Source organism: Capra hircus, chromosome 4 (genome assembly GCF_001704415.2).
Source record: "Capra hircus breed San Clemente chromosome 4, ASM170441v1, whole genome shotgun sequence".
Taxonomy (NCBI): Eukaryota; Metazoa; Chordata; class Mammalia; order Artiodactyla; family Bovidae; genus Capra; species Capra hircus.
In genome coordinates this window covers 56,266,853-56,281,736 of record NC_030811.1, presented here as the reverse complement: position 1 = coordinate 56,281,736, position 14,884 = coordinate 56,266,853, and the positions used below count along the sequence as shown (strand labels likewise).

The following is a 14,884-nucleotide window of genomic DNA, read 5'->3' as shown; positions in this document are numbered from 1 at the left end:
TAGTCTAACAAACTCCTGTGTGCTCATCACCTGGCTTCAACAATGATCAGTATCTTATCAAGTGACTTTCATCATTTTCCCCAGTCCACAGCTCTGAGCCCCAGGAGTGAAGCTAGGTCTGCTGCTGCTCAGTCGCTTCAGTCGTGTCCGACTCTGTGCGACCCCATAGACAGCAGCCCACCAGGCTCCTCCGTCCATGGGATTTTCCAGGCAAGAACACTAGAGTGGGGTGCCATTGCCTTCTCTGGAAGCTAGGTCTAGTGAAGGATAAAACCTGCATTTAGAAATATATGAACCTTAGTTTTTGTGTTCTGTGGGGATGTCAGTGGTTCCAAAAATAGGTATATACATCAGATCAAGAGCAACGAGTATGACCATTCAGTTCTTGTACCCCAGAGGCTCCCAGCCTGACTCCATAGTCATACAAAGCATGTTACCTATTCTGATGACTAGACCTTAGCCGTCTTGACTGGAGTGGATCAGTCATGTGATGTGAAAGTCGAAGGCCAGTTGGGGGTTTGTCGATTGTAAACTTGGGAGAGATCAGTTGTTACTGAGCAGTTCCCCGAGCTTGTGATTACTGTAGGAGGAGGGAAGCCCTTCACAATGGGTGATTCCTTGGAAGAAACTGGCTCTATAATCATGCTCCTTCCAGATGCTGCCAGATTTGTTGATTGTATCTCCCATCCTATGAGAATGAACGCCAGGCAACGCTGATCCAGGAGACGAAGGGGAGCCATCCTCTCACCATAGCAGAGCCTGAGTGTAGGTCCTTGGGAAGGCAGGTCCTTGGGAAAGGGGAGATGCCAGTAGTGTCAAGCTCTACTGCCTGAGTCACCCTGTCAGATCCAGGCAGCAATGGTCCACGTTGTAAGAACACTGGTACCTTAAACTTAATCCTGCACTCAAGGAAGGGCCCATTCCTGGGAGGGCAAAGAAACTTATCTCCTTCTTTGAAGCTGTTTTGCAACACAGCTGTAAGGAAAGAAACCATGGTACACGGAAATACATATAAAAATGTGTTAGGAATCCTCAGTGGCAATGTCAAGGCTATTTTGAAGCTCACCAGTGCAGATGGAAAAATGAGTTGCTTGTGACGATGCCCCTGTCCGCTGGGGATTTCTGTCAGTGAGCATGTGACAAGATGTTCTTGCATGACCAAGCTCTGTTTGGCTGTATGCTGTGTAGCCCCAGGTTCTGAACATTCTTGCTGCAAGGGTAACCACCTCACAGACTGAAGTACCACCATAAGTAATTTCAAAACGAGAGAGAAAAAACGAGCAACGAGTCCTCTAGTTCTGCTAGTTTCCTAATAAACGAAGCTGGCCCTTCTGTGCATTGGGGAAACAGGCCAGAAACCACACTGACAACATGAAGGGTACTTCTAAGAAGACAGACCAAGTACACTGTATGCAGGACAAACAGGATAATTTATTCTCATTTTTCCTTAAAAGAAAGATACAGTAGAAGTTTTATAATTCAGTATGATTAGACATGATTTATAATTTTAACATTAAAAAAACAAATGACAACAGAAACAAATAACTAGTACAAATTATAAAACTAATAGAGCAAAGAGAAACTACCTTTCTGATCGGAACATGGACCACAGCTATACTTCCTTAGAAAACTTTCTAAGATTTCTATGCTAAAACTTAGAAAGGGATCGGAGGAAAGCCTCTAACCTCAAGTATTTAAACTATTCCTGTACCCACTAAATGCTTTCAACAACTTGTTAATCAAGTGCTTCCTAAATTTAGGAACCAGTGACCAAGTGGCCTGAAATAAGTCTTGATCTTATCTTCCTAGCTATAAATTATTACTATTTCAAGAAAACAAAATATTTTCTAAGCAACGTTAAGTTTTCTAAAAACTTCAATTACCTTTTCTGGCTCAGTACCTGACTGAAATGTTCAAATGTTCATATTGCACACAAAAAAATTTGAGCAGCATACTATGTGAGTGTGAGAAGCTGATGAAGATTGAGGAAACTCCCTAATGAGTCACATTTACATGATTTAAATATATACTTTCTATATCTTTAATTAATATAAGTAAAAAGGTAATCTTTAGAACAGCACAGAAATACAAATGCATTAGTTTTATAAAATATATTCAACCCCTTATACGTGCAACAATCTTTTAATTTTGGAGCTGCCACATAAGGGAGCTAGTTTCTTCTCCTTCATATGAAAGCAGGAAGTCATGTGTACAAAGTTATTTATGTGAGAAGAATAAAGAAACACATTCCTTTTCTTTGTCCTTGACAAATATTTATGGAATGTCGGGAATTATGAAAAAACAATTCCAATGTTACGAAGCCCAAAGACTTGGAATGAAAAAACTCCTAGTGACACATTGCACTACGTGGAATGACAATCTTCTTCTAGAAACCAGGGCTGCGTTCTCTATCTTGTTTAGAGGACACCACAGAACTGGGTGGACAGACTGAATACTGTGCCACTCTGAATACTCTGGCCACACAGTCAGAGCACACCAGTGTCAATACCATCTCCAGAGTCCCTACAACTCCCCAGTAGAACAACAGGCCACATTCATCGGCTACCATCCTAACAGGCTACTTTCCAAAACTGCTGAAGCAGATAACAGTTCAAGGGTTCAGGATTAGTCCACTGGCCCCTCCCAGAGCTGGGTGTTCCTAAACTCATCACCACACCTCAGGGAAAAGGACCACTGGCTTGAACTTCCACAAAACCAAACCAAAATTTGCCTGCCAGGGAGACAAAGCTTCATTTTACAGCTTATAACTAGCAGATGAAAAATCTAACTTCTTCATTAAAGAACTCGTACATCCTTTAGCATATTAAATACTGCTCCCAAAATACTTTCATGCAGACTTTAAGAACCTGTCTCTCGGCTTTGCAACAATAAATGTCTCATCTCTCCCTTCAAAGTTTGTTTCCTCCTTGCCTTTCTGAGTAAATTATCCTTAAAAAAAATTCAATGCTTAATAAAGGACTCCGAAAGCAAGATAAGGTTGAGGAGATCAGGTTATATGCTCTGGTCTGCTGCCCAAGGATATTACTGCTGTGTTTCTTAAAGCAAACAGTGGAAGAGAACTGTCTTAGGGTCGGAGGGCTGGCAAATCACTAGCGGCTTTGGGGATAGACTATTCATCCTGGTTACAAGAGCCAACGCAAATGCAAGAGAACTCCAAGCCACACTTCACAGCTTCTCCAAGTTATTAGCCTGGGACACTTGGGCCAGCTTTAGCCCTCTTTCCCTTACCTATGTCACTGTCATTACAGTGCCTGGTAGGAATTAAAGCCAGCCAGGGACTTTTTCCAAACACTATCTTCAAGTCACCTGGACAGCTGAGAAGTGTCCACCAAGCTGTGGATGCAGTCTGTGTGCCTGGCGCACTCTGAAAAAGCCTGGCTGACCCTAGCTCCCTCAGGCCTACTTAAACACACTCAGTTCTCAGATGAAAGCACTGTGTGGCCAAGCAAAGCACACATCTTTACCAGTGAGATGTCCACAGACGGCCACATCCGTGCTGGCTGCTATGGCTCACAGAGCCGGAAACTGGAGAAAGCTACTGTTTCCAGGCTGCCACTGGGCGGAGCCCAGAACCCAAACCTGAAGCGCGCGGGCCCCCAGGACCAGGGGCCAGGCCTCCTGCCTCTCCCTGCGCTGGCTGCCCGGGGCCCCACCGATAGTGCGACAGCCGCACTCCCTGAAGACCCCACACCTCCTAGAGCCTGAAAGAACAGATATACTTATGGTCTTCTGACCGTCTCTATGACAGAAGTTCCATCTTCTGAAATACTCATTTTATGTTGAAAGCCAGTTAAATGACCACTGTAAGGGTAGAACTCTTAACTGGAAACGTGAAGAGAAAGTTCCACTAAGGTGTGCATTAAAATGGGGAGTGATAGCAAAGCAAAGTTAAATTTTATGTAACTATTTTTATTTCAGTGGAATTCCAAAGTGGACTGGGCTGCTTTGAATGATGAGAGATGAGAATTCACCCCAATCATACAAACTGAAGGATGAACCAGCAGCGTGCTGGCTGACCCCTCACAGCACTGTGAATGCTATCTGATACACTATCATACTCCATCCAACGAAGCGCCCTCATGAAACAACGAGATGTTCATCTCAGTGCAACTTTAAAGTACCTTTTAAAACTTTTGTTTGGTACTACCCTCTTCTCTTCAAACAGTATTTTCCTGAGAAAGCTTTCCTAGAAGTAAAATTAATGTTTCCCACAATAAGCCCTTTATCAGCAATGAATTCTTAAATCATTTTACTCAAAGGGAAGTATGCTTTTAGGTTTGTAGGACTTGTGTTAAAACACAAATTGGAAAATTCAGGGATATTTGGATTATGTCCCTATGCTTCATTTCACACACCCCAGTAGTGCTTCTTACACAAACATTTCTTAAAGGATAAATCAAGTATAATCAAGAGTCCTCCCTAATTAGGCCCCTGATTTTCTCAATACTCATCACATCAAATGTAGGTAATATTCACAATGTATTTCCCAAGTATCTTTTGTTACTGAAAAAGCAGTCTGTTGCCTGTAAGTACTCCCTGAGAACACCCAATCAAAGTCCCCTTGAAAAGCAAATGAGAGCTGAGCCTGGCAGCTACATGAGGTCTAGCTGTGTAAAAATCTTCAGTTGTGAGCACACCTGTGTCTAATGTGAACCCAGATGTCCTTCACAAACCATGACTAATGTCATGGCTGCAGTTTTCTTCTCTTGCTTTTCTAAATGTGAGCCAAGATGAGAATTCTATTTAATATTTACAGATCATCTTTTCTTTTAAAAATGCTTTTGGAAGGGGGTAGACATTGATTACATGAAGATTTTCTATCAGGGAAGGAGGAAGGCCAAGTGCCTCGAAAAGCTTCATGAAGAGTAAGACTGAGAAAAAACCTGTTATATCTGTAAACACCCAATGGAAAACCGTTCAAAAGAAGAAATAGAAGGCACAAACTTTGGGTTAAAAAATGCATGTAAAGATTGCAACGTTACTACAGTCAACAGAACCCACCTAGGTCTTTAAAAGTCTTGCCCTAAATACACAGTTAAACTGTTTCAACTCTGCTGTAACCATCACCATGCTCATTCTTTGCACATCTACTTGAACAATTAGGAAGAGGAAGAAAGCACAGTGACACTCCTTGACACCTCAAAGCAAGTGTGTAGGATGGGAAAAGGATAAATTAAAATCACAAACACTCCATCCTCAGAACTACCACCTCTGACTTCTATGGTTTCCAGGAGGAAGTGAATGACAAATTTGTTTTGTAGGTAGAGAACCAACAAACAAAAAAATCCTCATATAACTCAGCAAAATAACAGCAAAGGGTTGGGTTGTATGGCCCCTCCACGCTATCAGAACATTTTAGGGCTCACTTTAGAGAAATTAAAATAGTAATATAACTTAATCTTAGCAGGTATAAATATCCATCTGGATATTCAGACAGCAACAACAGAACAAAACTTACATCAAGGAAAAACTTTTCTAAAGTAAACAAATGTATAATGTCAGAACTCAAAATTCATTAGAAGGTTCACTGTGTGTTTTTATCAGGCTCAGACTGAAATAAATGTAGTCAATTTAAACCCCAACCTGGGAAGCCATCCCGGCTGCGGTTGTGGTTTTCATCTTTTCAGTGTCCCATGACATTCATTTAGACAGAGGGCAACCGTCCATGTAAACAGTTCGACCTATTGGTCCCCTGCTGTGGACCTGCAGCCGATGAAGAGGAACAGTCTGGGAGCAGTAGACAGACAGGGGACGCTTAAAACCTAAGAAAGCGACAGCAGCTTCTGGGTGGCTTGCTCGGCTCAGGGTTTCCCGTCAGGCAGCTCAGTGAGACTCTGTGGAGTGGAACTCGTGAAAGTAGAAAGCCATGAAGACATAGCTGTCTTCGCACTGGAAAAAGCTCCTCCAACCGACTGGCCTGAGTGGAAAGGAGGGGAAAAATAAAAGGAAAACGATCTTCACTTCTGTTAAGAGGCACTGGAAAACCAATGTTACTTAACTGCAACACACTGATATGTTAATAGGTACTACAATAAAATTGACACTTCTAGTTTCAAAATAATCCCTTACCATGGGAATGTCTAAGAGGAACCTGACTAGTGTCTGGGTATAAGACACTGCTCTCCTAAGTACTTTGAAAGTCTTTGGGAAACTTTTCCCAGGCCAGTGGTTCTTAAATGACTTGGAGAGCTTAAAACACACACACACACACACACACACACAACAAAACAAAACTTCTATGTGCTCTCTGTAACCCAAATCCAAGTTTATAACTGAAAACCACCTATAAGAAAGAGTTGTTAGGCTGCTTAGGGAAATTTGTTATTGTCATCTAAAATCATGTTGCATCACAGGACTTCCCTGGTGGTCGAGTGATTGGAAATCTGCCTTACAATGCAAGGGAAAACGGGTTTGATCCTTGGTCTGGGAACTGGCATCCCACATGCCTCGGGGCAACTAAGCCTATGCGCCACAACCAGAGAAAAGCCTGCAACGCTGCAAGACAGGCCCGAAGCACTCAAATAGATAAAATAAATAACCATGGTGCACCAAATTAAAACATACAGAGCTCCATCTGCCTGAGGTCTGTTTTGTTTTTAACAGCATTATCTCAAAAGCTGATGTTATAATGAAATTATGTAAGTTGAATCATACACACTCACTGTTCTTGGAGAGGGGAGTGTGGAAGAAGGGAACAGGCCATAGAATTTAAGTATCAGCAGCATCACTAAAAATTAACTGACATCATATACCTTTGATGAAGTAGAATTTTTCTACCAAAAACAAAGAATTAAAAATAAGTCAAAGGTATAATACTGTATGGAAATAAATGCTTATACATTTAATTCTGTTCCCTTGTACAGGGGTGATAGGACTGTGTGCCCCGTGTTTGCCTTTAAATCTGTAGAACAGTTCTCTTACCCATCTCCAGATGTACAGGACATTAGAGCTAGGAGGGCCCTGGCACAGATATCACCTAGTTCTGGGGCTTTAGAGTTGTGTTCACTAAGGGTTAGTCAGCTAACCCTTAGCTCTCAGGAGCTGAGGAATGAGATGGGCCCTATTTTTAATACTGATATTACAAAACAAATGTAGCCAAGTGTAAATAACTGGGCACCTGAGACAACTGGGAGTTCCCTGTACACTGTTACATGACTTCTTTAAGTTTGAAACAGCATAAAAGTAAACAGTTAAAAATATAGGAAAGAAGGAACAAGAAATTTCTTTAGAAAAAGAGATGGAATAATCTTCAAAACAGCCAAAGTGAATAAAGCTAGGTACAGAAGGGTATACCTAACAACCATTCGTCTGGTTTTGGTATCAGGGTAATACACCCTTATAAAACAAGTTGGGAGGCATTACCTCAGCCATTACTTTCTGAAAGAGTTTGTATAAAATTAACATTATTCCTTAAATGTTTGATAAAATTCGTAAGTGAAGCCACCTGGGCTTAGATTACATTTAAAAACCTGTAGCAAGCCTTTAAACTGTAACTCAATTTATTTAATGTATTTAGGGCTATTCAGATTTTCTATGTCTTTATTGCATTGGTTTTGGCAATTTGAGTCTTTCAAGGATTTTGTAGATTTCATCTGAGCAGTTGAAAAACTGGCACAAGATTATTCATGGCATTACCTAATTATCCTTTTAATTTCTGTAAGATCTATAGTGGTATCCCCTCTTTTATGCCCAGTACTGGTCATCTGTATCTTCTTTTTCTCTTTACTAGTCTGTAGAAGTATCATTAATGTGATCTTTTCATAAAAAAATTGTTGGTTTTCACTGATCTTCTTTACTATGTGATACTACCTTTAAAGACAGCTGCTCCTAATGCCTACTTTATTATTATATAAATAGTACTCTACTATTTATAAAGAACTGTGGGCAGCTCTACTATTTATAAAGAACTGTGGGCAGCTCAGGGAACAGCAAGAGAAATCCAGAGAAGTTTGACTCCTGATAACAGAACAGATATGACAACATTTGCTGAACTTGGTTTGGCATTATCTAGTGTCACAAGAATTGTTTTAATGAATAAGACCAACCAAAATTAAAAAGAAAAACCTCTGTATATTCAACCATCTTGCATTATTATGTGATCTACACATCTCTGCAACTTTATATTTTTATCTGTGACATACTGAGGATAGAGAAGAGATGTTTTATGATTCCAATCTGTTCCTGCCTAAGACATCCTTACCAACAGCTTTTCCTGTTTGTACAACATTCCGACTTGTTGTAACCATGACGTTTCCAAGTTTTTTGCCACGCTCACTGTTTTGAACAGAACTGAGTAAAGGAGAGAAATGTTAAGTAAGTACAGTTAAAAAACAAAAATCACTCACATATATATTAACCACTCTATAATCATCCCCCAAATCAGAATTATTGAGAAAAGATTAATAATTCATTATTTGTTATACATCAATTAATTTACTAATATTTTAAGTACAGGAATTTTCAGAAAATTTTAAAAGAATATATAGATGAGCCAGAAAGTGGTGTAAGGACATAAGGATGTATGGTTATACATAATTCGTATGGTCATAATTTGCTAAAGTTACTTCACCAGAATAAAAATGGCAAATCCTGCTATTAGTTCACACCATTCTCCATGAAACAGCAGTGTTTTCATTTTGAAACATACACACTGCTGAGCTAGAGAACGTTATGCACATATTTGGTTACTATTTGAAGCACAAGTCTATGAAGTGGAGAAAAACAATTCCCAATTAGCGATGAAACACATGGCATGAATTCAGACAGAAGAATGTTCCTAGGATTTTCCCTAAATACTCACTGTGAGAATCTTAACTTCATGTCTGACACTGAGTACTGTCCTTGGAAAGGATGGCTGTAAAACAAAGTTTGAGTTTAGACTATGAGTATCTCACCAGTGAAGCTGCAACACAGAGTTATCACAAGGAAGTACCAGGAAACTGCACGGGGGTGACTCAGGCGGGCGGCGGTGCTCCAAATGCGATACCGGAAATAGGGCTCTGATCACAGCTCTCCACTCAGTCACGGGAGTCTCTCTTAGCTTACGTACTTTGCTTGTAAAATAGGTGTTTTTTCCCCTTGGGTGGGGTTGGTTTGTGTTAGTGCCGCCCTAATGTTCTTCTTTGGTCTGAGGTGGGGCCCAAGCACCAACATTTTAAAAAAAAGCTCCTGGGACAGTCAGGGTTAGAGTCCCTGACTTTGGCCGTGGCTTGATTCTGGCCATCTTATAAACGGGTGTTATTGGTCAAAGGAAGATTTAATCTGTGTTATCAGAAAAGCAACTCAAAGTGCAGATCTTAGGGAAATAGTATATATAAAAATCAGGCAACCTGATCAACATTACACTATAAAACAAAGAATCAGTAAACATTCAGATTCTTATCTCATACACAGGCCAGGGGTCCTTCTGTCAATGTCTAACAAAGAAAGTGACCAGAAAAAAAGTCACCCTGGTGAAATTTGCAGCCACTTATTAAAACATGAAAATGCTATTATGTGGCTGATTCATGTGAATGTATGGCAAAAACCACCACAATATTGTAAAGCAATTAGCCTCCAATTAAAATTTAAAAAATGCTATTATGGCTTTTCAAATGATAACAAATTTATTTACTGGTCACGTTAAGCATACATAACAACCTCTCTTTTATCTGGATTTCCGAATCACCAGTTGAAAGCACTGAGAGGACTTAATCAGGAGCGGAAGAAAGGGTTTCAAAGATCTCAAACCGTACATTAAGTTTTGAATATTTCTAAATTATATCCCCTGATGACAGCTGAAGACGATCATCATTTCTTGTTTTTAATCTGGTGAAAATACTGAAAATCTGCTGACTATCATATCTGCATAAGTTCCCTATCTAATTTTCTGGTCTTTTGCTTCAGCTTTCTTTCTCCTCAACCTAAATAATCTCAATTATTTACATAGTTTTAAAAGTACTGTTTTCACAATCCTATAAAACACATGCCAGCTAATCCTCATAAGGACCTGCATTAAAATCTGTAGCACTGCTTCAAGTTAAAGGCACTACAGCAGACGCAGCAGCTGAGTAAAGATCTGTCCAGGCTAACAGAGCCCAAGGGAGGAGACAGAACTGTGAACGGCCACTCACCAGCCACCACTACAACCAGCGCCACTAGGCAAGCAAGCTCACATCTGTTTCTCTTCATTACTCTTCAGAACACAGACCTTGTGGTTAGTGAGGGGAAAACTTTGAACTTAGTCCTTTCATTTAATTCCATTACAGTGTTTCTGTCTTTTCATTCTCTTATGTTTTTACCACATCCAAATGGCAATCTAGGTTTCTGTCATAGCCCAGTATGAGGACTAAATTCACCAAAACTGGTCCTGAACCTAGATGGATAAGTTTAGCAGACAAGTTCTCCCAAGCTCTGCTTCCTTGCAGATGCTTCTGCAAGTTACAATGACATAAATCCTTGGATTTTGTGTGTGTAGCCCCACTAAAGCACAGTCCCAAGTCAAGTTTACCCAAGTTCCTAAATAATATGGTAATCATTACTAAGTTGATTTCTGTCATATTTTCATGAAGAAGTAAAGTTTAAAATACAAGTGAAACATAACGCTGCAAAGCAATGATACTCCAATAAAAATTAAAAAACACATACACAAAAAAACCACAAATGAAAACAAAAGTTCAACGTATACTTATATCATAAAGAAATTAAAATCCTTTAATTTAGAAGTTCCCACTATGTACACATTATATCAGTTGATCTCCTTAGACTCCACTCTCCCATTCACATGGTATTTTTTTCTTAATGGCCCAATTCTCTAGCACATTTAAATGCCTTTTACGTGGAATAAAGTCTTTGCCCAGTCAACAGTCAATATTATGACAGGTATTAAGTTTTGTTGGATCTTAGAATCTGATATGGAAATGGCACCAGATTTTACCGATTATCTAGGAATTCAAATATTGACTTCAGTTGTTCACACTTCATATTTTACAATAACCTCTCAGTTTTAACCAGTGCTATTTCCCTCAAGGCTTCTGTCTCGCTTGACCATTCTGCTGAGGCAAAAATCCAGAGAAAGGGAGGAAAGATCGATATGACATACGAGCATCCCCACAGGCTGGGACTTTCGTCTCCTAATTATACTGGAAGCTGGGAGAAATGTTAGTGCTTCCAAAATGCCTTGTGCTTTGTGAGTAAGAAGTGTGAATAGGGAAGCAGTTTTCAGCTGCTTCCCTGTACTTGGGAGCCTTTTTTTTAAATAACAAAATCTATTTAAGGGATTCTTGAAGATATTCACAGTATCATCAGAGTTCAGACATGATTTTCTTTATTCAGAAACCCTTAATAAGCCAACCACCTCTATCACCCTATAGAGGATGTGCTTACTTTGGATTTATTTCTGCAAGTGCTGGGTGCTTGTTGCTGTTCCAGACCCTGTAGTTGTGAGTGTTCTTCCAAGCTGTAACAAAGGTCGTCCCATAGTCCGATAAGATCTTTTCATTATCTGTCAAGTAAATATTTGAAAGTTGGGCTGGACTGTAGCCAGTCAGGGTTATAAAGATTAATAATAACAGTAAAGAAATGGCTTTAGCCTCCCTGTCCCCTGCTGCTTTCTTGGGGAGAAAGCCTACCAAACGTCAGGAAACTTGGGTCAAGTTCCAGAACCCTAGTAAGAAGCTATGTGGCCTTTGCTAAGTCACTTGATCACCTGGAATTTCATTTTTCCTACTAGAAAATGAGGGGGTTGAGCCAAATATTTTCTAAGGTTCCTAAAAACTCCAAAATATTTCCATGTTCTCCTCACCAAGGTAAGGAGGCATAGTACTATTTATTAAAAACTACACACTAGAGTGAGTTAAACATACTGACATACATATATATTATGGAGTATGCAATTAGGTATTTTTAAAAAATCTTTTCACAAATACCATTTTCTAAGAAAGGAAATTAGAATAATTGGTTCTTTTTAGCCATTCTTTTTTCTTTATCTTACTATTTGGTGAAACTCATTCTTGAGTGTCCATGCATTTCAGGGTCAAAATACTTAATAAGGGGATTTTCATATATTTAATGCATAAAACTTTTTGGCTTCGTCACTATCAAGAGGAAGCTTCAATCCACAGTGCTTCTTCTACTTGGAAGAACAGAAAAGGTTTGGAGAACTGATTCAAATGGCTATCGCTTCATATATTAATTCCAAGTTGCTTGCTTTGAAGGTGAAACAGGTGACTTTCGTTGCTGGGAGAGGAAGAAAAGAGCATTCATGGTTCTATATACACCATAAGGAAGTGCTTTTAAGAACATATTCATCAATCAGCTTATTGGGCTAAATTTCCTTTAAAAGCTTGGGTGTGAACCAGACTACTTGGGTTGAAGTCCAGCTCAGTCTCTTACCAGGGGGGAAGAGCAAGTTATTTAACCTCTCTGTGCCTCACATTCTCAAATCTGTAAAATGAGGATGACACGGTATCTACCCCTAAGATTGCTGGGACGATGAAATGAGTTAGAAGATGTTAAAGTGCTCAAACAAAAATAAGGGTGGGTCTCCACACATGTTAAATGTTCCCTCTGAAAATACATAGCTACTGTGTACTCAGGAAAATATTTTTAAGAAGTAAATTAATTACTCAGGAACATACATGACTGGTGGAGACCTGGGTTTTCTTACTAGATAAACTGAGTGATTTTGGGTTAGAGGATTTAATTTGGAGATCTCAGTTGCTACAATTGTAGAAGAGGCAGACATTAAAAAAAAAAAAATCCCATTAACAAATAAGGAGTCACTCCATAGATTTCTCAATGAATGAAGAACGTGCCTGAAGCCTGGATTTAAACCTCTGCATGTACTATTGGAAGAACTAATCTGGGAGGCGGCAGCAGTGGGGTTGATTTAAACATCTACTGACACCACAACGTGAAGGTACTTCAACACTGAGGAACTACACACTTATAAATGGTTAAGACGGTAAATTTTATATGGATTTCACCACAATTTTTTAAAAAGCAACCTGGAAACAGTTGGAGAGATCATTGAGAAGCAGGGAAAACAAAAGGTCCATATCCTTTTAACAACCTTACGACCATCACTACCAAATCTACTGATTTGCTAATGTGCAGGGTGGCAGGTATCCCAGGTGTGAAAGCTCACTGCAAAGCTTCATTTCTCCTTGAATATATTCGTTTCTACAGGGAATGAGAATTTTAACACAGGAGTGATTCTATGTTTGCCCGATCCATTTTAAACATTTAATAGGGATACTATTAGAACAGATAAATTTGAAGCTTTAATCACTCAGAATGTGATCTCCAATGATTTCTATTTTAAAAAATATTTTTTTCCAACCCTCATATATCTTAAAAACATGTAAGCAGTGTTTATAAGGAGCACTCAACTACCTATATATCCTTCCGTATGGTGGAATACTAGGTCATGTAAAAAGTGATGAAGATCTGCATTTACTCTCTTGATACATGTTTACAGTAAAAGAAAAACTAAGCTATAAAAAACATGAAAAATGGGATCCATGTTTGCAGAAGGACTACCACGAACACTGCAAAACTAAAACCCAAAACATGCATAGAAAGAGGTCCAGAAGGATGTGAATTACTCAAACTGTGAAGAGTAGTTAATTCTATGTGTGTGCAGTGACAGGTAATTTTTCTGATCGCTTTATTTCTTATGCAATTCAAAGCATCCAGAGTTACAAAATGAGAAAGTGACTGTGAGCTCCTTACCTAGCTGCAGTGTGGCGGCCAACAGTGCATGGATATAGACTGCAAACTGGGCTCGGATCCACTCGTCACCTCCCTCCCAGCCCGTGCCATCCAAGAAGACGTCGTCCCGGTTCTCAGTCACATGCCTCACTAGGTAATCTGCGAACCTTAGGTCTGCAGTGGTTGGATTGAGCAGCTTCCTAAGTTCTGGATCGTGGATCTGGATCAGAGCTTCTTCTACCTAGAGGGTTACCCAGGTACAAGTCAGAGTCTGGGCATTCATGCAGACATCCATGCCACACTTTAAAGACTAACTATTGGGAAGTTGGAGCTGGAAATAAAAAAATATGAATAATAGCATTCTCAAAAGATGAGCCTAAGAAAGAGACAGGTTTTTTATTCTGAAGCTGTTTCTTATTTTTCACTACTTAAAAAAATGTTCATTTTTTGTTCTTACATGCATAAATACTTAATTTTGAATTATAAAAGTGATTCATGTTCACAAATATTTTGGAAAATATAGAAATGTACAGTACAAATCACCTTTATCATACCAACAGAAATGAATACAATTAATTAAATACAATTACTAAAAATTTTTGCTTTGACTGAACAGATACTTTGGGGTATATTTATTATGTAATACTTGACACAGAAAGAACTATATGTAACTTACAAGTTAGTTTTAAAGTATAATAATAAATACCCATCAGCTTGTCAACCCACTTCAGAACTAGAATGTCACAATAATGTTTAAGAAAACTCTGTGGTCTTTTCATCTATATCCTTCTGTCTTGGAAGGTATAATATATGTATTTTTCTCCCTCAATATTGGGATCCATATAGCTTTGAAGCCCAGATTTTTACTTTATTGTATTATAAACATTTCCCCAGGAAGCACATTCTGGTACTTTCTGGCAGGAACTACAGAAACCTTAGGGTGGCTGAAATCCCCTCCACCCATTTGTAAAAATTATTTTAACTGTAAAAGTTATATTACTTATACTTCTTCTATATTAATAAGATATCAGATGTTTATCTCTAGCTCCTTCCACTTGATACTGGGGCATATTAAACAAGGTAGAGGTATTTAAACTATTTAAACGATAAACACACTTTTATTGTGAGACTATAGTAAGACTAGATTGCCTTGGTAGGAATCCTGGCTCAT

The 14,884-nt window shown here is 39.1% G+C and overlaps 1 protein-coding gene across 1 annotated transcript in view; it reads right to left on the bottom strand.

Moving 5' to 3' along the window:
* The window catches only part of AVL9 (AVL9 cell migration associated), a 55,657-nt gene continuing 42,184 nt past the window's right edge, over positions 1,412-14,884 (bottom strand). Inside the window, exons 12-16 of the mRNA XM_018047125.1 lie at positions 13,735-13,954; positions 11,386-11,503; positions 8,822-8,875; positions 8,222-8,310; positions 1,412-5,938 (exon numbers count right to left, since the gene is read on the bottom strand). Of these exons, the coding sequence (XP_017902614.1) occupies positions 5,823-5,938; positions 8,222-8,310; positions 8,822-8,875; positions 11,386-11,503; positions 13,735-13,954 (597 nt within the window). The 3' untranslated portion in view covers positions 1,412-5,822. The remainder of the gene's footprint in view (positions 5,939-8,221; positions 8,311-8,821; positions 8,876-11,385; positions 11,504-13,734; positions 13,955-14,884) is intronic.